At 39.4% G+C, this 22203-nt stretch overlaps 4 protein-coding genes across 5 annotated transcripts; all 4 read right to left on the reverse strand.

Moving 5' to 3' along the window:
- Positions 1-3641: 3641 nt before the first annotated feature.
- LOC133541676 (metalloproteinase inhibitor 2-like) lies at positions 3642-5195 on the reverse strand. The gene is made up of 5 exons (XM_061885212.1): positions 4981-5195; positions 4343-4425; positions 4181-4283; positions 3952-4064; positions 3642-3885 (listed from the first exon to the last, which is right to left on the reverse strand). The coding sequence occupies exons 1-5, from the start codon at positions 5108-5110 to the stop codon at positions 3709-3711; spliced, it is 606 nt and encodes a 201-aa protein (XP_061741196.1). The 5' UTR covers positions 5111-5195; the 3' UTR covers positions 3642-3708.
- A 1844-nt stretch (positions 5196-7039) lies between these two features.
- Positions 7040-20892, reverse strand: LOC133541675 (metalloproteinase inhibitor 2-like). 2 transcript variants are annotated; one of them, XR_009803947.1, is made up of 6 exons: positions 20668-20892; positions 8055-8137; positions 7914-7995; positions 7560-7719; positions 7331-7436; positions 7040-7271 (listed from the first exon to the last, which is right to left on the reverse strand). XR_009803947.1 is itself a non-coding variant. In XM_061885211.1 (5 exons), the coding sequence occupies exons 1-5, from the start codon at positions 20795-20797 to the stop codon at positions 19033-19035; spliced, it is 606 nt and encodes a 201-aa protein (XP_061741195.1). In that variant the 5' UTR covers positions 20798-20885; the 3' UTR covers positions 18966-19032. The 2 variants fall into 2 exon arrangements, 1 of the variants encoding a protein (XP_061741195.1); XM_061885211.1 differs by lacking the exons at positions 7040-7271; positions 7331-7436; positions 7560-7719; positions 7914-7995; positions 8055-8137 and adding exons at positions 18966-19209; positions 19276-19388; positions 19506-19608; positions 19668-19750 and having other exon boundaries at positions 20668-20885.
- Positions 10581-12270, reverse strand: LOC133541681 (metalloproteinase inhibitor 2-like). The gene is made up of 5 exons (XM_061885218.1): positions 12042-12270; positions 11285-11367; positions 11123-11225; positions 10891-11003; positions 10581-10824 (listed from the first exon to the last, which is right to left on the reverse strand). Exons 1-5 carry the CDS (start codon positions 12169-12171, stop codon positions 10672-10674), a joined length of 582 nt encoding a protein of 193 aa, XP_061741202.1. The 5' UTR covers positions 12172-12270; the 3' UTR covers positions 10581-10671.
- Positions 14538-16233, reverse strand: LOC133541677 (metalloproteinase inhibitor 2-like). Its single transcript, XM_061885213.1, has 5 exons — positions 16018-16233; positions 15255-15337; positions 15090-15192; positions 14848-14960; positions 14538-14781 (listed from the first exon to the last, which is right to left on the reverse strand). Exons 1-5 carry the CDS (start codon positions 16145-16147, stop codon positions 14605-14607), a joined length of 606 nt encoding a protein of 201 aa, XP_061741197.1. The 5' UTR covers positions 16148-16233; the 3' UTR covers positions 14538-14604.
- Positions 20893-22203: the final 1311 nt, after the last annotated feature.

Genomic DNA, 22203 nt, shown 5'->3' on the forward strand with positions numbered 1-22203 from the left:
ACTCTCCATCACTCTCACAAGTGCATGATTGATTTCACCTTTGCACACACCTGTCTGTGATGTTTTTTATAAATAGATAAATGATCATTGATTCCTGTCTGATCTATATGTACTGACCCACACAAAGAAGGCAAAAGCAACATTCACAATCCAATTTGTTTGGTGCTTTATCCTCCAGCAAATGATGGCTGAGGGATTCACTGCACTATACTGCAGAGAAAGGACAGGGAGAGGTGGCTAATGTGGGTTCAAAAAATGTTTAATTGCTGAACAACAAAAGCAATAACTGTAATTTGAATAACACAAAACAGTTTTTGTTAACCAACAAGAAAAATATATCAGATTTGGATAATTTGATGATTGATTTCGGGCAGCACGGTAGAACAGGGGTTAGTGCCTGTGTGTCAAAGTCCGTGAATGAAATATATAGGGCCCCCGGGATGATATTTGATTAGTTTTAGAACCGGCCCGCAGGCCACAGCCGCCTGCTGCTGTTTTGCACGCACTAATACTCCATCAGCGTTGGTGCCAGGAATTTTCTAAATGGGTTCCCAGAGACCCCATCCATCCATCCATTTTCTACCCCTTATTCCCTTTAGGGTAACGGGGGGCGCTGGTGCCTATCTCAGCTGCATTTGGGCGGAAGGCGGGTTACACCCTGGAGATGTCGCTACCTCATCGCAGGGCCAACACAGATAGACAACATTCACACTCACATTCACAGGGGGCCCTTTTAGACACCATCAAGTCATAAAAAAGTAAATTTTTTTGGGGTCCCACTCTTTTGTAAGCGTTTTGAAAGCAAATGATAAATGTATGCATTATCCTGTTATATCTCTCTTTCTATATTGTGCTTTGGAAAAAGGTTGTCATAAACATTACTTAATTCATTAAATAAAATAATACAAAAGAAAACAAATGTTTATGCATATGTGGAGTGAATTATATTTATATAGCGCTCTTTCTCTAGTGACTCAAAGCGCTTTACATAGTGAAACCCAATATCTAATTTTTTTACATTTCAACCAGTGTGGGTGGCACTGGGAGCAGTTGGGTAAAGTGTCTTGCCCAAGGACACAATAGTAGTGACTAGGATGGCGGAAGCGGGCATCGAACCTGCAACCCTCAAGATGCTGGCACCGCCGCTCTACCAACCGAGCTATACCGCCGTCATGTAAGTGTATTCAGTTATAAACATTCATTCACTTTCTTCTTTCCTTCATGGATCTAAACCAGGGTTGTCAAACTGATTTTAGATGGGGGGCCACATGGAGAAAAATCTACTCCCTAGTGGGCCCGACTGGTAAAATCACGGCACGATAACTTAAAAAATAAAGACAACTTCGGATTGTTTTCTTTGTTTAAAAATAGAAAAAGCACATTCTGGAAATGCACAAATCCTAATGTTGTTGGGTTTGTTTTACACTTACATGTTGCGGTTAATAGTAGTCTATCTTTGTTTGTCGTTGTTTATACTTTCTGAATAATGTATGTGATAATGTTCATCAGTCAACTCATCGGTGTTAATTTTCAATCTGCTGCGATACAAAAATAATTTCAAAATCAAACTAAGGGTTGTTTTTTATGTAGATTGTTCATTTTCATATGGTTTATTTTTTTCCATATGTAGCGTAATCTACTAAAATACAACAAATTGCTCTTGCGGCATCTAGTGGACACATTTAGAACAGCAGTTTCTTTCATTTCAAAATTTTGGCTAATTTTTATACTTCGCAAACTCATCTCACGGGCCGGGTAAAACCTGTTTCGCGGGCCTGATCCGGCCCACGGGCCTTACGTTTGACACCCCTGATCTAAACTTTACTGCTGCCGCTATTTTTTTCAGTATTTTTATTGTAATATTTTCAGAATGTGTTGGTTCTTTTTTTGGCCAAAGTAAGACAAAGAAAACAATCTGAAACTGTCTTTATTTTTTACTTTTAATGCCATTATTTTAATAGTCGGGTCCGCGTGTGCACATATTTTCCTTCACCGGCCCCTGAGCTAAAATGAGTTTGACACCCCTGGTTAGTGCATGTGCCTCACAATACAAAGGTTCTGGCTTCGATCCCCGGGCTTTTCCGTGTGGAGTTTGCATGTTCTCCCCATGACTGCATGGGTTTCCTCCCACCTTCAAAGACATGCACCTGGGGATAGGTTGATTGGCAACACTAAATTGGCCCTAGTGTGTGAATGTGAGTGTTAATGTTGTCTATCTGTGTTGGCCCTACAATAAAATGGCGACTTGTCCAGGGTGTGCACCGCCTTCCGCTGGAATGCAGCTGAGACAGGCTCCAACACCCCCCGCGTCCCTTACAGGGACAAGCGGTAGATCATGGATGGATGGTTGATTTCATCTTTGCGCACGTTACATTTTTAATTTAAAACAAATGTGTGCTGTGTGCTGCAATGAGGTAGCGACTTGACCAGGGTGTACTCCGCCTTCCGCCCGATTGTAGCTGAGATATGCACCAGCACTCCCTGCAACCCCAAAGGGAATAAGCGGTAGAAAAAGGATGGATGGATGGATGGATGGGCTCTGTGCTGTAACCGTACTTGGGAGAAACTGCAGCACATTCTCTTTGTGTACGTACTAAATAAAACACATGGAAGTTTGAAAACTAGAGTTTTTGTTAGCTAACAGAAAAAATTAGATCATTTTTCTGGTCACATGTTTGTCCAGTTTTTTATTGCTTTGGCAGACAAATACTTGCTCATTATACAGTGTCCACTGCAACTTTAGTCCGGTAGTGCAGAGAAGACTTGGAAAATAGGTTTATAGATACATCCTTCCATCCATTTTCAGCCGCTTAGTCCCTTTTGGGGTCGCTGATGCCTATCTCAGCTACAATCCAGCAGAAAGCGGGGTACACCTGGGACAAGTCACCACCTCATCACAGGGCCAACACAGATAGACAGACAACATTCACACTCACACACTAGGGCCAATTTAGTGTTGCGAATCAACCTATCCCCAGGTGCATGTCTTTGGAGGTGGGAGGAAGCCGGAGTACCCGGAGGGAACCCACGCATTCACAGGGAGGACATGCAAACCCCACACAGAAAGATCCCGAGCCCGGGATTGAACCCTGACTACTTCGTATTGTAAGGCATACGCATTAACCCCTCTGCCACCGGAAAGTCCGGTTTGCATATACAAAAAACTAAATATACATTTTTGTTTCAATGTTTTGCAGCTCACGGGTAGATAACTTAAACAATGTATTACATGTCAAACTATATCTAATTAATCAACAGATTTTCTCTTGTTTGACATATAGTACCTAAAATTGGCATTTCAGCTCATGTTGGCTTTGGCTCTATATACATTTTTCCACGATTAACATTTATGTTTTCACTGACGAGGTAAGCTTCAGTTTATTTAGAACATGCCTACGATACAATGTAACGCACATAATTCCAGTTACATTACAGCACTTTTAGGAGTGGTTTGGACTCAGTCCCAAATCATGCCAAAAAGCATTAATCTGTGATTAAATCCACAAATTACAGGTGGTGATTAAGACAAATGCAATAAAAGTTGAAGTAATGCAAGGTTTTGCTGAATCAGTACTTTGTGCAGAAGTGCTGAACTCGTGGTCATTTTAAGAAGACTCAATCTCATACAAACAAACACTGCATTGCTTTAAATAGATTTATTCGTAATTGACATGTTTTGCATGAGGTTTCGAAGGTCTATAATGTTCATTAACCCTTTGTGGGTGAGGCAGCCTCCTTGTACCAGGAACAAGAACCATCCTTTCTCTTGATGCAAGCACATTGTTTGTCGCGCTCGTTATTGAGCCAATTCCCAGTCAGCCAGTCCGTCCACAAGCACTCAGTTGGACCAGTGTTGTCACACAGGACGGCGGTGCAGCGATTGATCTGGAGGATAAAGCAAAGTTTAGGATGTAATTCAAATGTAATTGACTCTCAATTAGGTTTGCTTACCCTGCAATCACAGCCCATCAGATAACGTTCTACCAGGATCTTGTGGCTGCTTTTCCAGGGTTCAGGGTAGTTACAGGATGACACGTACAGAGACCCGTCTGGCTTCAGTTGGCCTGCAATGGAAAAGACAGGTGATCGAAAATGTCAAGTCAGACAAGCGGATTTTTTCTAGTCATCTCCCGGTAGGAAAATAGAATTTTGAAATCAAATGTAAAGATTTTTTTATTACCTTTGATAAAATATTCTACACCTTTGTTCAGAGTCACACCACATGCTGCAGAGGAGGATGCAGTGCAGATGGTATCATAGTGTCTGTTAGGGCCTTTCAAAATCTGGAAAATTACCAAAAATTAAAATGCATGCATATATAGACAAAATTACCATTACTAACCTTGATCAGTTTGATGTCATAGTTGATCACATTGTCAAATTTACCACCAACAGCCTTCTTGGCAACCACCTTTGCCTTGATGGCTAGAACAAGCCAGTTAGACGGGAATTAAAAACAACAAAAGGCATCAGCCCAACAGTAAGGTGATTTTTATTAAATACAATAAGACACTTTTAACGTGACAGAGCTATCGAACTCTAACAAGTATTTCATCTAAACTCAGGGCATTAAAATATATCTCAGATGTAAACTCATTAGCAAATCTTTGAAAGTTACATATATAAAATTGTATGAATAGATGTCAACAGTGCAGTTTTAGTGAATGTTTCTACACTACTAAGACAGGAACTAAACCAGGAAGATGTTTAAAAATAAAGTAGTTATAGCCCAGTATCACAACTTGATAAAAAGCCTATGAATACCTATTGGCTGAAGCATAACATAAAAAGTAGCTAGAGTGTTACTCATTGCTGTGCTTATCAATAGCCATTTTGGAATAATTATTAAATACCATCACAAGCAACACCAAGTCATCTTCTGAGAAAATGTCTAGAGAGTTAATTATGCAGAAAGACCTTTAAAAAGTTATTTTTGCCAGACTTTTTAGCACAAAGTAAACATTTTAATGCTGAACTTACCAACTTCTGATTGGCAAAACTGCGTCTGTGGATGGTCATAAACACAAGTGCAGGCGTGTGCTCCTTCTTGCAGCTGCCACATGCACAGCAGCACCAGGGGGAACACACAACACTTCATCCAACTCATCATGGAAGAAAATGTAGCTAAGGAGAGAACGTTCGAGAGAAGTAATGCAGCAGTCAGTCTGGGGTCTACTTCTACTTTGTTGAGAATGGTTGATGAGCAGCCTTTTATTGCTGCAGGCTCCTCCCACACTCTCCATCACTCTCACAAGTGCATGATTGATTTCACCTTTGCACACACCTGTCTGTGATGTCTTTAATGGGAAAATATATATATATATATATATATATATATATATATATATATATATATATATATATATATATATATATATATGTGTGTATATATGCACCTCGATATCACTTCGAACTAATGGAAAAAAAAAAACACTTTCCCTTGTCTGATCTATATGTACTGACCCACACAAAGAAGGCAAAGGCGACGTCCATAATGCAATTTTTTGGGTGCTTTTTCCTAGAGCAAATGATGGTGGAGGGATTCACTGCACTATACTGCAGAGAAAGGACAGGAAGAGGCGGCTAATGTGGGTTCAAAACATGTCTAATTTATTTCTAATGGTATTTTACTAAACAAACAGTGTCATTTGAATAAAACAATACAGTTTTTGCTAACCAACAAGAAAAACAGATGAAGAATAATTAAATGATTTCACCTCTGCACACACCTGTTACCTTTTTAAATAAAAAATTTAAAAAAGGGTGCAAACTCAGCACGTTCTTTGATTTGTATGTACTAAACCAAACTATTATGTAAGTTGGAAAAGCAGAGTTTTTGCTAGTTAACAGGAAAAATTTATCAGATAATTTATCCTGTGACAGTTCGTCGAATTTTTTGTTGATTTGGAAGACAAATACTCATACGGTTTCTACGGCAATCGGTAGGTTGTGGGTTCAAACCCCGGCCGAGTCATACCAAAGACTATAAAAATGGGACCCAATACTTCCCTGCTTGGCACTCGGCATCAAGGGTTGGAATTGGGGGCTAAATCACCAAAAATGATTCCCGGGCTCGGCCACCACTGCTCCCCTCACCTCCCAGTGGGTGATCAAGGGTGATGGGTCAAATGCAGATAATTTCACCACAACTAGTGTGTGACAATCATTGGTTCTTTAACTTAAGTTCCACAGTGCAGAGAAAAGACAAAATTTCGATTTTGGAAAGTTGACTGATACAAAAAAATTCATTTACTTTTCTTTATGCAATACAGGTTGTCAGTTTTAAGGTTCACAGTTAGACATTTTTTTTTTTAACTATATCCAATCTACCAACTAATTTCCTCTCGACATAGAACTTAAAATTATGTCAGCTCATGTTGGCTTCGGCTACATTCATGATTAATACATTTTAGATCTTTTCACTTGCAAAAAAGGCAGGTGAAAAGGGGCAGCATGGCGTAGTGGGTAGCGCGGCCAGTCAGAAACCTGAGGGTTGCAGGTTCACTTCCCACCTATTGACATCCAAAAAAAATTGCTGCGTTGTGTCCTTGGTTAGGACACTTCACCCTTTGCCACTCACACTGGTGAATGAATGATAGGTGGTGATTGGAGGGGCCGTAGGCGCAAACTGGCAACCACGCTTACGTCAGTCTATCCCAGGGCAGCTGTGGCTACTGATGTAGCTTACCACCACCAGTTGTGAATGAATGTTGAGTCCCACTTCTCTGTGAGCGCTTTAAGTATCTAGAAAAGCGTGATATAAATCTAAGTTATTATTTGGAACATGCCTACAATACAATGTAATGCACATATTTCCAGTTTAATTACATCACATCTAAATAGGAGGGGTTTGAAATCAGTTCAGAATCATGCCAAAAAAAGCCAATCTGTGATTAAAATCCACAGACTACACATGTTAAGATAAATGTAAGAACAGTTGAAAGCATTGTTTTCTTGCTGAATCAGTACTTTGTGCAGAAGTGCTGAACTCATGATAGTCATTTTAAGAAGTTGTAATCTCAAACAAACAAACACTGCATTGCTTTAAAGAGATTTATTCGTAATTGACATGTTTTGTATGAGGTTTCAAAGGTCTATAGTGTTCATTAACCCTTTTTGTGCGAGGCAGCCTACTTTTACCAGGAACAAGAACCATCACTTCTCTTGATGCAAGCACATTGTCGCCCTCGTTATTGAGCCAATTCCCAGTCAGCCCATAAGCACTCAGTTGGACCAGTGTTGTCACTTAGGACAGCGGTGCAGCGATTGATCTGGGGGATGAAGCAATGATTAGGATTTAATTCAAATGTAGTTGACTATGTTTGCTTACCATGCAATCACAGCCCATCAGATAACGTTTTACCAGGATCTTGTGGCTGCTTTTCCAGGGTAGTTACAGGATGACACGTACAAAGACCCGTCTGGCTTCAGTTGGCCTGCAATGGAAAAGACAGGTGATCAAAAATGTCAAGTCAGACAAGAGGATTTTTTCTAATCATCTCCCGGTAGGAAAATAGAATATTGAAATGTCAATGGTAAGGATTTTTTTTTTTTATTACCTTTGATAAAATAGTGCATCTGCCTCACAATACGAAGTTCCTGCAGTCCTGGGTTCAAATCCAGGCTCGGGATCTTTCTGTGGAGTTTGCATGTTCTCCCCGTGAATGCGTGGGTTCCCTCCGGGTACTCCGGCTTCCTCCCACTTCCAAAGACATGCACCTGCGGATAGGTTGATTGGCAACACTAAATTGGCCCTAGTGTGTGAATGTGAGTGTGAATGTTGTCCTGCGATGAGGTGGCGACTTGTCCAGGGTGTACCCTGCCTTCCGCCCGATTGTAGCTGTGATAGGCGCCAGCGCCCCCGAAAGGGAATAAGCGGTAGACAATGGATGGATGGATAAAATATTCTACACCTTTGTTCAGAGTCACACCACATGCCGCAGAGGAGGATGCAGTGCAGATGGTATCATGGTGTCTTTTAGGGCCTTTCAAAATCTGTAAAATTACAAAAAATTAAAATGCATGCATACATAGACAAAATTAACATTACTAACCTTGATCAGTTTGATGTCATAGTTGATCACATTGTCAAATTTACCACCAACAGCCTTCTTTGCAACCACCTTTGCCTTGATGGCTAGAAAAACAAACCAGTTATTAGAAGAGAATCAAAAACAAGGCATCAGCTCAACAGTAACGTGATTGTTATTAAATACAAGAAGCCACTTTTAACGTGACAGAGCTATCGAACTCTATAAAGCATTTTATCTAAACTCTCAGGGCACTTAAATGCAGAATCTCAGAAGTAAACTCATTAGCAAAACTTTGAAAGTTACCTAGTTAAATTGTATGAATAGATGTCAACAGTGCAGTTTTAGTGAATGTTTTTACACTAAAAAGACAGGAACTAAAATAGGTTTAAAAATAATGTATAGCCCGGTATCACAACTTTATAAAAAGCTTATGAATACCTATTGGCTGAAGCATAACATAAAAAGTAGCTAGAGTGATACTCATTGCTGTGCTTATCAATAGCCATTTTGGAATAATTAAACAATGGACCCGGACTTAAACAAGTTGAAAAACTTATTCGGCTGTTACTATCTAGTGGTCAATTGTACGGGATATGTACTGAACTGTGCAATCTACTAATAAAAGGTTCAATCAATCAATCAATCAATCAATACCATCACAAGCAAGACCAAGTCATCTTCTGAGATAATTTCTACAGAGCTGTTAATTATGCAGAACATTTAAAAAGTTGGTTTTGCCAGACTTTTTAGCACAAAGAAAACATTTTAATGCTGAACTTACCAACGTCTGATTGGCAAAACTGATGCAGAGGTGAGTCTGGGGTCTACTTCTACTTTGTTGAGGAGGGTGGATCAGCAGCCTTTTATTGCTGCAGGCTCCTCCCACACTCTCCATCACGCTCACAAGTGCATGATTGATTTCACCTTTGCAAACACCTGTCTGTGATGTTTTTAATGAAAAAAAAATATATACATATATATATGCACCTCTATATCACTTCAGAACTGATGAAAAAAAAACACTTTCCCTTCCTGTCTGATCTATATGTACTGACCCACACAAAGAAGGCAAAGGCAATGTTCATAATCCAATTTGTTTGGTGCTTTTTCCTCCAGCAAATGATGGAGGAATTCACTGCACTATACTGCAGAGAAAGGACAGGGAGAGGTGGTTAATGTGGGTTCAAAAAATGTAATTTCTTTATGATAGTATTTTACTAAACAAACTGTGTCATTTGAATAGAATACAGTTTTTGCTAACCATCAAGAAAAACAGATTCGGATAATTGAATGATTTTACCTCTGCACACACCTGTTACCCTTTTAACAAAAAATAAAAAGTGTGCAAACTGCAGCATGTTCTCTGATTTGTATGTACTAAACCAAACTAGTGTAATTTTGAAAAGCAGTTTTAGTTAGATTACAGATCAAATGTATCAGATCATTTTTCTGTTGACGGTTCGTCCAGTTTTTTGTTGCTTTGGCATACACATACTCATACTATTTCTACAGCAATCAGTAGGTTGTGAGTTCAAACCCCAGCCGAGTTAAATCACCAAAAATGATTCCCGGGCGCGGCCACCACTGTTGCCCTCACCTCCCAGTGGGTGATCAAGGGTGATTGGTCAAATGCAGATAATTTCACCACAACTAGTGTGTGTGTGTGTGTGTGTGTGAGACAATCATTGGTACTTTAACTTAAGTTCTACAGTGCAGAGAAAAGACAGCTTTGATTTTGGAAAGTAGGTTTACTGATACAAAAAAATTCATGTACTTTTCTTTATGCAATACAGGTTGTCAGTTTTAAGGTTCACAGTTAGACATTTTTTTTAAACTATATCCAATCTACCAACTCATTTCCTCTCGACATAGAACTTAAAATTATGTCAGCTCATGTTAGCTTCGGCTACATTCATGAATACAATTCTTTTCACTTGCAAAAAAGGCAAGTGAAAACGGGTGGCATGGCATAGTGGGTAGAGCGGCCAGCCAGAAACTTTAGGGTTGCAGGTTCGCTTCCCACCTATTGACATCCCAAAAAAAAATTGCTGCCGTTGTGTCCTTGGGCAGGACACTTCACACTGGTGAATGAATGATAGTTTGCGCCTACGGCCCCGCCGACCGCCACCTGACAACCATGCTTCCGTCAGTCTACCCCAGGGCAGCTGTGGCTACTGATGTAGCTTACCACCATGAATAGAACAATACAGTTTTTGAATGTTGAGTCCCACTTCTCTGTGAGCGCTTTGAGTGTCTAGAAAAGCACGATATAAATCTAAGTTATTTGGAACACGCCTACAATACAATGTAATGCACATATTTCCAGTTAAATTACATCACATCTAAATTGGAGGGGTTTGGAATCAGTTCAGAATCATGCCAAAAAAAAGTCAATCTGTGATTAAAATCCACAGACTACACATGTTAAGATAAATGTAAGAACAGTTGAAAGCATTGTTTTCTTGCTGAATCAGTACTTTGTGCAGAAGTGCTGAACTCATGACAATCATTTTAAGAAAATGCAATCTCATAGCACAAAACACTGCAATGCTTTAAATAGATTTATTCGTAATTGACATGTTTTGCATGAGGTTTCGAAGGTCTATATTATTCATTAACCCTTTTTGGGTGAGGCAGCCTACTTGTACCAGGAACAAGAACCATCACTTCTCTTGATGCAAGCACATTGCTTGTCACGCTCGTTATTGAGCCAATTCCCAGTCAGCCAGTCCGTCCACAAGCACTCAGTTGGACCAGTGATGTCACACAGGACAGCGGTGCAGCGATTGATCTGGAGGATAAAGCAAGGATTAGGATTCAATTCAAATGTAATTGACTATCAATTATGTTTGCTTACCCTGCAATCACAGCCCATCGAATAACGTTCTACCAGGATCTTGTGGCTGCTTTTCCAGGGTTCAGGGTAGTTACAGGATGACACGTACAGAGACCCGTCTGGCTTCAGTTGGCCTGCAATGGAAAAGACAGGTGATCGAAAATGTCAAGTCAGACAAGCGGATTTTTTCCTAGTCATCTCCCTGTAGGAAAATAGAATATTGAAATCTCAAATGTAAGGATTTTTTTATTACCTTTGATAAAATATTCTACACCTTTGATCAGAGTCACACCACATGCTGCAGAGGAGGATGCAGTGCAGATGGTATCATAGTGTCTGATAGGGCCTTTCAAAATCTGGAACATTACAAAAAAATAAAATGCATGCATACATAGACAAAATTCACATTACTAACCTTGATCAGTTTGATGTCATAGTTGATCACATTGTCAAATGTACCACCAACATTCTTCTTGGCAACCACCTTTGCCTTGATGGCTAGAAAAACAAGCCAGTTATTTGACGGGAATTAAAAACAAGGCATCAGCTCAACAGCAAGGTGATTGTTATTAAATACAATAAGCCACTTTTAACGTGACCGAGCTATCGAACTCTAACAAGTATTTTATCTAAACTCTCAGAGCACTTAAATGCAGAATATCAAAAGTAAACTCAATAGTAAAACTTTAAAAGTTACATATTTAAATTGTATGAATAGATGTCACCAGTGCAGTTTGTTAGTTTTTACACTAAAGACAGGAACTGAACCAGGAAGATGTTTAAAAATAAAAAAGTAGGTATAGCCCGGTATCACAACTTGATGAAAAGCTTCAAAATACCTATTGGCTGAAGCATAACATTAAAAGTAGCTAGTGTTACTCGTTGTGCTTATCAATAGCCATTTTAGAATAAAACAATGGACCCACGTGGACCCGGACTTAAGTTGAAAAACTTATTCAGGTGTTACCATCTAGTGGTCAATTGTACGGGATATGTACTGAACTGTGCAATCTACTAATAAAAAGGTTCAATCAATCAATACAATCACAAGCAACACCGAGTCATCTTCTGAAATAATTTCTACAGAGCTGTTAATTATGCAGAACAACATTTACAAAGTTGGTTTTGCCAGACTTTTTAGCTCAAAGTAAACATTTTAATGCTGGACTTACCAACGTCTGATTGGCAAAACTGCGTCTGTGGATGGTCATAAACACAAGTGCAGGCGTGTGCTCCTTCTTGCAGCTGCCACATGCACAGCAGCACCAGGGGGAACACACAACACTTCATCCAACTCATCATGGAAGAAAATGTATCTAAGGAAAGACTGTTTGAGAGAAGTGCTGCAGTGGTGAGTCTGGGCTCTACTTCTACTTTGTTGAGGAGGGTGGATGAGCAGCCTTTTATTGCTGCAGGCTCCTCCCACACTCTCCATCACGTTCACAAGTGCATGATTGATTTCACCTTTGCACACACCTGTCTGTGACGTCTTTAATGGAAAAAAAAAATATATATATATATATATATGCACCTGGATATCACTTCGAACTAATGAAAAAAAAAAAACTTTCCCTTGTCTGGTCTATATGTACTGACCCACACAAAGAAGGCAAAGGCAACGTTCGTAATCCAATTTGTTTGGTGCTTTTTCCTCCAGCAAATGATGGTGGAGGCATTCACTGCACTATACTGCAGAGAAAGGACAGGGAGAGGCAGCTAATGTGGGTTCAAAAAATGTCTAATTTATTTCTAATAGTATTTTACTAAACAAACATTTAGTGTCATTTGAATAAAACAATACAGTTTTTGCTAACCAACAAGAAAATCTTCAGATGAAGAATAATTGAATGATTTCACCTTTGCACACACCTGTTACCTTTTTAAATAAAACATTTTAAAAAGGGTGCAAACTCAGCACGTTCTTTGATTTGTATGTACTAAACCAAACTATTATGTGAGTTTGAAAAGCAGAGTTTTTGTTAGTTAACAGGAAAAATTTATCAGATAATTAATCTTGTGACAGTTCGTCCAGTTTTTTGTTGCTTTGGAAGACAAATACTCATACGGTGTCTACGGCAATCGGTAGGTTGTGGGTTCAAACCCCGGCCGAGTCATACCAAAGACTATAAAAATGGGACCCAATACTTCCCTGCTTGGCACTCGGCATCAAGGGTTGGAATTGGGGGTTAAATCACCAAAAATGATTCCCGGGCACGGCCACCACTGCTCCCCTCACCTCCCAGTGGGTGATCAAGGGTGATGGGTCAAATGCAGAGAATAATTTCACCACAACTAGTGTGTGTGTGACCATCATTGGTACTTTAACTTAAGTCCCACAGTGCAGAGAAAAGACAGAGTTTCGATTTTGGAAAGTAGGTTTACTGATACAAAAAACTTCATGTACTTTTTTTCTTTATGCAATACAGGTTGTCAGTTTTAAGGTTCACAGTTACTTTTTTTTTTAAACTATATCGAATCTACCAACTCATTTCCTCTCGACATAGTACTTATGTCAGCTCATGTTGGCTTCGGCTACATTCATGATTAATACGTTTTAGATCTCTTCACTTGCAAAAAAGGCAAGTGAAAAGGGGCGGCATGGCGTAGTGGGTAGAGCAGCCGGTCAGAAACCTGAGGGTTGCAGGTACACTTCCCACCTATTGACATCCCAAAAAAAATGCTGCCGATGTGTCCTTGGGCAGAACACTTCACCCTTTGTCCCCAGTGCCGCTCACACTGGTGAGTGAATAATGGATAGGTGGTGGTAGAGAGGCCGTAGGCGCAAACTAGCAGCCACACTTCCGTCAATCTACCCCAGCGCAGCTGTGGCTACTGATGTAGCTTACCACCACCAGGTGAATGAATGAGTCCCATTTAGGGACGGCGTGGCGCAGTGGAAGAGTGGCCGTGCGCAACCCGAGGGTCACTGGTTCAAATCCCACCTAGTACCAATCTCGTCACGTCCGTTGTGTCCTGAGCAAGACACTTCACCCTTGCTCCTGATGGATGCTGGTTGGCGCCTTGCATGGCACCTCCCTCCATCAGTGTGTGAATGTGTGTGTGAATGGGTAAATGTGGAAGTAATGTCAAAGCGCTTTGAGTACCTTGAAGGTAGAAAAGCGCTATACAAGTACAACCCATTTATCATTTATAACCCATTTATTTCTCTGAGCGCTTTGAGTGTCTGGAAACGCGATATAAATCTAAGTTATTTGGAACATGCCTACAATACAATGTAATGCACATATTTCCAGTTACATTACATCTAAATTGGAGGGTTTGTAATCAGTTCAGAAACATGCAAAAAAAAAAAGCCAATTTGTGATTTAAATCCACAGACAACACATGTTAAGACGAGTCCCATTTCTCTGTGAGCGCTTTGTCTAGAAACACGATATAAATCTAAGTTATTTGGAACATGCCTACAATACAATGTAATGCACATATTTCCAGTTACATTACATCTAAATTGGAGGGGTTTGGAATCAGTTCAGAATCATGCCAAACAAAAGCCAATTTGTGATTTAAATCCACAGATTACACATGTTAAGACAAATGTAAGAACAGTTGAACGCATTGTTTTCTTGCTGAATCAGTACTTTCTGCAGAAGTGATGATCCCATGATAGTCATTTTAAGAAGATGCAATCTAATAAAAAAAACACTGCATTGCTTTAAATAGATTTATTCATAATTGACATGCTTTGCATGAGGTTTTGAAGGTCTATATTGTTCATTAACCCTTTTTGGGTGAGGCAGCCTCCTTGTACCAGGAACAAGAACCATCTCTTCTCTTGATGCAAGCACATTGCTTGTCGCGCTCGTTATTGAGCCAATTCCCAGTCAGCCAGTCCGTCCACAAGCACTCAGTTGGACCAGTGTTGTCACACAGGACAGCGGTGCAGCGATTGATCTGGAGGATAAAGCAAAGATTAGGATTTAATTCAGATGTAATTGACTCTCAATTAGGTTTGCTTACCCTGCAATCACAGCCCATCAGATAACGTTTTACCAGGATCTTGTGGCTGCTTTTCCAGGGTTCAGGGTAGTTACAGGATGACACGTACAGAGACCCGTCTGGCTTCAGTTGGCCTGCAATGGAAAAGACAGGTGATCGAAAATGTCAAGTCAGATAAGCGGATTTTTTCCTAATCATCTCCCTGTAGGAAAATAGAATTCTGAAATCAAATGTAAAGATTTCATTTTTATTTATTTTTTTACCTTTGATGAAGTATTCTACACCTTTGTTCAGAGTCACACCACATGCTGCAGAGGAGGATGCAGTGCAGATGGTATCATAGTGTCTGATAGGGCCTTTCAAAATCTGGAAAGTTACAAAAAATTAAAATGCATGCATACATAGACAAAATTGTTTACAGTACTAACCTTGATCAGTTTGATGTCATACTTGATCACATTGTCAAATTTACCACCAACAGCGTTCTTTGCAACCACCTTTGCCTTGATGGCTATAAATACAAGCCAGTTATTTGACGGGAATTAAAAACAAAGGCATCAGCTCAACAGTAAGGTGATTATTAAATACAATAAGCCACTTTTAACATGACAGAGCTATCGAACTCTAAAACGCATTTTATCTAAACTCTCAGGGCACTTAAATGCAGAATCTCAAATAAACTCATTAGCATAACTTTGAAAGTTACATAGTTAAATTGTATGAATAGATGTCAACAGTGTAGTTTTAGTGAATGTTTTTACACTAATAAGACAGGAAATAAACCAGGAAGTTGTTTAAAAATAAAAGTAGGTTCAGCCCTGTACCACAACTTGATAAAAAGCTTATAAATACCAATTGGCTGAACATAACATCAAAAGTAGCTAGAGTGATACTCATTGCTGTGCTTATCAATAGCCATTTTGGAATAATTAATAAACAATGGACCCACGTGGACCCGGATTTAAACAAGTTGAAAAACTTATTCAGGTGTTACCATCTAGTGGTCAATTGTACGGGATATGTACTGAACTGTGCAATCTACTAATAAAAGGTTCAATCAATATCAGAAGCAACAACAAGTCATCTTCTGAGAAAATGCCTAAAGAACTGTTAATTATGCAGAACAACATTTAAAAACTTGGTTTTGCCTGACTTTCTGGCACAAAGAAAACATTTTAATGCTGAACTTACCAACGTCTGATTGGCAAAACTGCGTCTGTGGATGGTCATAAACACAAGTGCAGGCGTGTGCTCCTTCTTGCAGCTGCCACATGCACAGCAGCACCAGGGGGAACACACAACACTCTATCCAACTCATCATGGGAGAAAATGTAGCGAAGAAGAGAAGGTTTGAGAGAAGTAATACAAAAGGTGAGTCTGGGGTCTACTTCTAATTTCTTAACGAGGGTGGATGAGCAGCCTTTTATTGCTGCAAGCTCCTCCCACACTCTCCATCACTCTCACAAGTGCACGATTGATTTCACCTTTGCACACACCTGCCTGTGACGTTTTTAATGGAAAAAGAAAATATGCACCTTGATATCACTTCAGACCTAATGAAAAAAAAACACATTCCCTTCCTGTCTGATCTATATGTACTGACCCACACAAAGAAGGCAAAGGCAACGTTCATAATCCAATTTGTTTGGTGCTTTTTCCTCCAGCAAATGATGGTGGAGGGATTCACTGCACTATACTGCAGAGAAAGGACAGGGAGAGGCGACTAATGTGGTTTCAAAAAATGTCTTATTTATTTCTAATGGTATTTTACTAAACAAACATTTAGTGTCATTTGAATAAAACAATACAGTTTTTGCTAACCAACAAGAAAAAATCAGATGAAGAATAATTGAATGATTTCACCTTTGCACACACCTGTTACCTTTTTAAATAAAAAATAAAAAAAAGTGTGCAAACTCAGCACGTTCTTTGATTTGTATGTACTAAACCAAACTATTATGTAAGTTTGAAAAGCAGAGTTTTTGTTAGTTAACAGGAAAAATTGATCAGATAATTTATCTTGTGACGGTTCGTCCAGTTTTTTGTTGCTTTGGAAGACAAATACTCTTACGGTTTCTACGGCAATCGGTAGGTTGTGAGTTCAAACCCCGGCCGAGTCATACCAAAGACTATAACAATGGGACCCAATATCTCCCTGCTTGGCACTCGGCATCAAGGGCTAGAATTGGGGTTAAAGGCCTACTGAAACCCACTACTACCGTCCACGCAGTCTGATAGTTTATATATCAATGATGAAATATTAACATTGCAACACATGCCAATACGGCCTTTTTTAGTTTACTAAATTACAATTTTAAATTTCCCGCAGAGTTTCTTGTTGAAAACGTCGCGTAATGATGACACGTGTTTGTGACGTTATTGGTTGGAGCGGACGTATTAGCTCAGCACATCTTACGGCTAAAAGTCGTCTCTTTTCGTCACATAATTACACAGTAATTTGGACATCTGTGTTGCTGAATCGTTTGCAATTTGTTCAATTAATAATGGAGACTATAAAGAACAATGCTGTTGGTGAAAAGCGGTGGATTCCAGCTGCCTTTAACACCGAGACACAGCCGGTGTTTCTTTGTTTGTTGTGATGCTTTAACACAGAGCGGTCGAGCGGACATGTTTCTCTACGTCAACCAGCATGTTTTTGGATGGGAAAATTGTGATATATATCTTACCGGAGACATCAGTGGATTATGCGTCCTCCTGCAGTAGCTGTCAAAAAAGGCAGCTGTGAGCTTGGCTCCTCAGCTTCTCTCTGAGGCACTGGCGTGTTCACCGCAGCCATCCGACCTCTTTAAAATCGCAGTACAACACTATTAAAACAATAAACAGATAAGGGATCTTCCAGAATTATCCTAGTAAATGTGTCTAATTACATCTGAAACGCTCACACTGCCGCCACTTTTTATTTTTTTTCTAGTCCTTCATTATCAATATCCTCATCCACGAATCTTTCATCCTCGCTCAAATTAATGGGGAAATTGTCGCTTCCTCAGTCCGAATTGCTCTTACTGCTGGTGGCTCACATTATAAACAATGTGAATATGTGTGGAGCCCTCACACCGGTGACGTCACGCGCACATACATCCGGTAAAGGCAAGGCTTTTTTATTAGCGACCAAAAGTTGCGAACTTTATCAATGTTCTCTACTAAATCCTTTCAGCAAAAATATGGCAATATCGCGAAATGATCAAGTATGACACATAGAATGGACCTGCTATCCCCGTTTGAATAAGAAAATCTAATTTCAGTAGGCCTTTAAATCACCAAAAACAATTCCCGGGCGCAACCACCACTGCTCCCCTCACCTCCCAGGGGGTGATCAAGGGTAATGGGTCAAATGCAGAGAATAATTTCACCACAACTAGTGTGTGTGTGTGACAATCATTGGTACATTCACTTAAGTCCCACAGAGCAGAGAAAAGACATAGAGATTCAGCTTTTGAAAGCAGGTTTACTGATACAAAAAAACTTCATGTACTTATCTTTATGCAATACAGGTTGTCAGTTTTAAGGCTCACAGGTAGAATTTTTTTTTCAAACTATATTCAATTTACCAACACATTTCCTCTTGACATAGAACTTAAAATTATGTCAGCTCATGTTGGCTTTGGCTACATTTATGATTAAAAAATTAGACCTTTTCACTTGCAAGAAAGGCAAGTTTTTGTAACGCAGTTAAATTCCAGAGGGCCGCGTGGCACAGTTGGGAGGGTGGCTATGCTAGCAACCTGAGGGTTCCTGTTCAATCCCCACCTTCTACCAACCTCATCACATCTGTCCTTGAGCAAAATACTTCACCCTTCCCCTGATGGGTTGTGGTTAGCGCCTTGCATGGCAGCTCCCACCATCAGTGTGAATTGGTGAATGTGGAAATAGTGTCAAGGTGTTTTGAGTACCATGAACGTAGAAAAGCGCTATCGTGTATGACCATTTATCTAAATAGTTTGGAATCAGTTCAGAATCATGCCAAAAAATATTTGTGATTAAAATCCACAAACTACACATGTTAAGACAAATGCAATAAAAGTTGAACGCATTGTTTTCTTGCTGAATCAGTACTTTCTGCAGAAGTGATGAACCCATGATAGTCATTTTAAGATGAAATCTAATAAAAAAACACTGCATTGCTTTAAATAGATTTATTCGTAATTGACATGCTTTGCATTAGGTTTTGAAGGTCTATATTGTTCATTAACCCTTTTTGGGTGAGGCAGCCTCCTTGTACCAGGAACAAGAACCATCTCTTCTCTTGATGCAAGCACATTGCTTGTCGCGCTCGTTATTGAGCCAATTCCCAGTCAGCCAGTCCGTCCACAAGCACTCAGTTGGACCAGTGTTGTCACACAGGACAGCGGTGCAGCGATTGATCTGGAGGATAAAGCAAAGATTAGGATTTAATTCAGATGTAATTGACTATCAATTATGTTTGCTTACCCTGCAATCACAGCCCATCAGATAACGTTTTACCAGGATCTTGTGGCTGCTTTTCCAGGGTTCAGGGTAGTTACAGGATGACACGTACAGAGACCCGTCTGGCTTCAGTTGGCCTGCAATGGAAAAGACAGGTGATCGAAAATGTCAAGTCAGACAAGCGGATTTTTTCTAGTCATCTCCCTGTAGGAAAATAGAATATTGAAATCTCAAATGTAAGGATTTTTTATTACCTTTGATAAAATATTCTACACCTTTGTTCAGAGTCACACCACATGCTGCAGAGGAGGATGCAGTGCAGATGGTATTAAAGTGTCTGTTAGGGCCTTTCAAAATCTGGAAAATTTCAAAAAAAATTTAATGCATGCATATATTGACAAAATATTAACATTTACCTTGATCAGTTTGATGTCATAGTTGATCACATTGTCAAATTTACCACCAACAGCCTTCTTTGCAACCACCTTTGCCTTGATGGCTAGAAACAAAAAAAGCCAGTTAACCTTTGGCTGGAATTAAACATCTCCCTGAAACCAACAAAAGTTATCAGTTAAACAGTAGGGTGATTGGTATTAAATAGAAAAAGGCACGTATAACGTGACAGAGTAAGCACTGACAGAGTCAATCTCTAACCAGTATTTTATCCAAGCTCTCAGGGTAACCAAATGCATTATCTCAGAAGTAAACGCTAATACCTTGAACATTTTATAATTGTATAAAGGTGTCAAAAACATGCTTTTATCCTAAAATGCTTCTTAAAATATTACCTAAAAGCCTTTAAGGCAATGTTTTAAGCAGCCTTTTACACTAACTGAACCAGATGTTAAGTGCAGATGTTAAAAAGTAAGTATAGCCTGGCATCTACACTTCATTTAAATAAAATAAATCTTGAATACCTTCTGGCTGATGAGTACAACCCAAAAAAATTGCTAAGCGTTTAATATATTGGCAACACTAAATTGGCCCTCGTGTGTGTATGTTGTCAGTCTCTATGTTGGCCCTGTGATGAGGTGGCAACTACTCCCCGCCTTCCGCCCGATTGTAGCTGAGATAGGCACCAGCGCCCCCTGCAACCCCAAAGGGAATAAGCGGTAGAAAATGGATGGATGGTTAGTCTAAAATCTTCATTAGTGTCATTAGCAACACCACTTTGCTATCTGAGAAAACAAGAGCTGTAATTTACATGAAGACTTAGAAAAGTTGGCATTGCCACACTTTGGCTCAAATGTACAGGAAATCATTGAGGGGGGAAAATAAAAGACAGCAAATGTACACAGATTCATATTAGCAACACTTTCTAAAAGGAGTCCCTCTTAAAAAGCAGGGATGATTCACAGATGCAAACAATAAATATGTACAACCAAACATGAACTAACATTTTAAGGTTGAACTTACCGACATCGGACTGGCAGAACTGCGTCTGTGGATGGTCATACACACACGTGCAGGCGTGGGCTCCTTCTTGCAGCTGCCACATGCACAGCAGCACCAGGGGGAACACACAACACTTCATCCAACTCATCATGGAAGAAAATGGAGCTAACAAAGAGAAGATTTGCGGGGAAATAGAAGTTCAGCAGGAATATATTCTGGTGTCCTTTCTTGAGGGTGGATGAGCAGCCTTTTATTGCTGCAGGCTCCTCCTACACGCACAATTGGGTGATTGATTTCACCTTTGCACACACCTGTCTGTGGCGTTTCGAATGAAAAAAACTGTTGAGTGCCCAGAAACCACTTGATAAATAAATAAATACCAACACTTGTTTTGTTCTTTCTGATTTATATCTACTGAACGATACAAAAAGGCAAACCATCAAAAAAATTAAGCAGACCTTTAGGGATAGTATCACCTTTGTATCATTAATTGCTCGTAGACGGATTTTATTGGAGTGGAAATCACAGCCTCACTATGGTTTAAGGACCTCATGTTTTTCTTAGATTTACAGAAAATTAAACATAATCTGAGGGGTACACCAAAACAATTTAACTTGACCTGGGGCTGCATAATTCGTTACATAGCTAAATTAAAGACACCATAGAATAACCGTGACTCACTGTTGACAATGAAGCTTTCCACTTACCTCAACTCATTTGTTGTTGTTTTTATCTCATTTGTTGTTGTTTTTATTCAGTCACGCTTCTGTGTATGTTTGTGATTTTTATTTTTGTTGTTATTTTTTTTCCTTTTGGTCGGTTCGTGTGATTCTCCATCTGCTTGTGGTGAAGAGGAAGGCAGTACATTGCTACCCACTGTGACTGAAATGTAGGACGGGGGGTTGGGGGGGTATTATTATTTTACTTTTATCCATTTTTTATTTTGGTATTTGTTTGTGAGGGGGGCAAAAAAAAGTGCTTGTTTTCTCAGTGTCTGTATTATGATTACCCTGTCAAATGAATAAAGTAATAAATATATTTTTTTTTTATAAAGGCAAAGGCAACATTCATAATCCAATTTGTTTGGTGCTATCCCCTCTTTACTTTTTCTTCTTTACTCCCCAATACAGCAGTGAAGGGACAGGGAGAGGCAACTAATGTGCGTTAATAAAACGTCCAATTCTGTACTGATAGTAAATAACTACTCTAAATCACACACACAATAAATACAACATAATAAAGTTGTGCATATGTATATATATATATATATATATATATATATATATATATATATATATATATATATATATATATATAAACAGTAGAGGCATTCAATGCGTTTTCTTTATTTTTATGAGTATTTACCTTGTAGATTGTCAATGAAGGCATCAAAACTATGACACCTGTGAAGTGGAAACCATTACAGGTGACTACCTCTTTAAGCTCATCGAGAGAATGCCAAGAGTATGCAAGCAGTAATCAGTAATGTGGAGTTACTTGTTGCTAGGCAGAATGTATAAGACAGACAGGTGCTGTTTTTTTGGCATCAAGGGGATC

This window comes from Nerophis ophidion, linkage group LG23 (assembly GCF_033978795.1).
Source record: "Nerophis ophidion isolate RoL-2023_Sa linkage group LG23, RoL_Noph_v1.0, whole genome shotgun sequence".
Lineage (NCBI taxonomy): Eukaryota > Metazoa > Chordata > Actinopteri > Syngnathiformes > Syngnathidae > Nerophis > Nerophis ophidion.

Coding starts and splice junctions, on each gene's coding strand:
- LOC133541677 (XM_061885213.1), bottom strand. CDS start 16,147: ATGATGAGTTGGATAGAGTGTTGTGTGTTCCCCCTGGTGCTGCTGTGC. Junction 14,961..15,089: donor TGTAGAATACTTCATCAAAG/GTAAAAAAATAA, acceptor TTTCCATTGCAG/GCCAACTGAAGCCAGACGGG. Junction 14,782..14,847: donor TGATGGGCTGTGATTGCAGG/GTAAGCAAACCT, acceptor TTTATCCTCCAG/ATCAATCGCTGCACCGCTGT.
- LOC133541675 (XM_061885211.1), bottom strand. CDS start 20,797: ATGATGAGTTGGATGAAGTGTTGTGTGTTCCCCCTGGTGCTGCTGTGC. Junction 19,751..20,667: donor GTTCTGCCAGTCCGATGTCG/GTAAGTTCAACC, acceptor TTTTGTTTCTAG/CCATCAAGGCAAAGGTGGTT. Junction 19,609..19,667: donor ATGACATCAAACTGATCAAG/GTAAATGTTAAT, acceptor GAAATTTTCCAG/ATTTTGAAAGGCCCTAACAG.
- LOC133541681 (XM_061885218.1), bottom strand. CDS start 12,171: ATGATGAGTTGGATGAAGTGTTGTGTGTTCCCCCTGGTGCTGCTGTGC. Junction 11,368..12,041: donor GTTTTGCCAATCAGACGTTG/GTAAGTCCAGCA, acceptor TTGTTTTTCTAG/CCATCAAGGCAAAGGTGGTT. Junction 11,226..11,284: donor ATGACATCAAACTGATCAAG/GTTAGTAATGTG, acceptor GTAATGTTCCAG/ATTTTGAAAGGCCCTATCAG.
- LOC133541676 (XM_061885212.1), bottom strand. CDS start 5,110: ATGATGAGTTGGATGAAGTGTTGTGTGTTCCCCCTGGTGCTGCTGTGC. Junction 4,426..4,980: donor GTTTTGCCAATCAGAAGTTG/GTAAGTTCAGCA, acceptor GGCTTGTTCTAG/CCATCAAGGCAAAGGTGGTT. Junction 4,065..4,180: donor TGTAGAATATTTTATCAAAG/GTAATAAAAAAA, acceptor TTTCCATTGCAG/GCCAACTGAAGCCAGACGGG.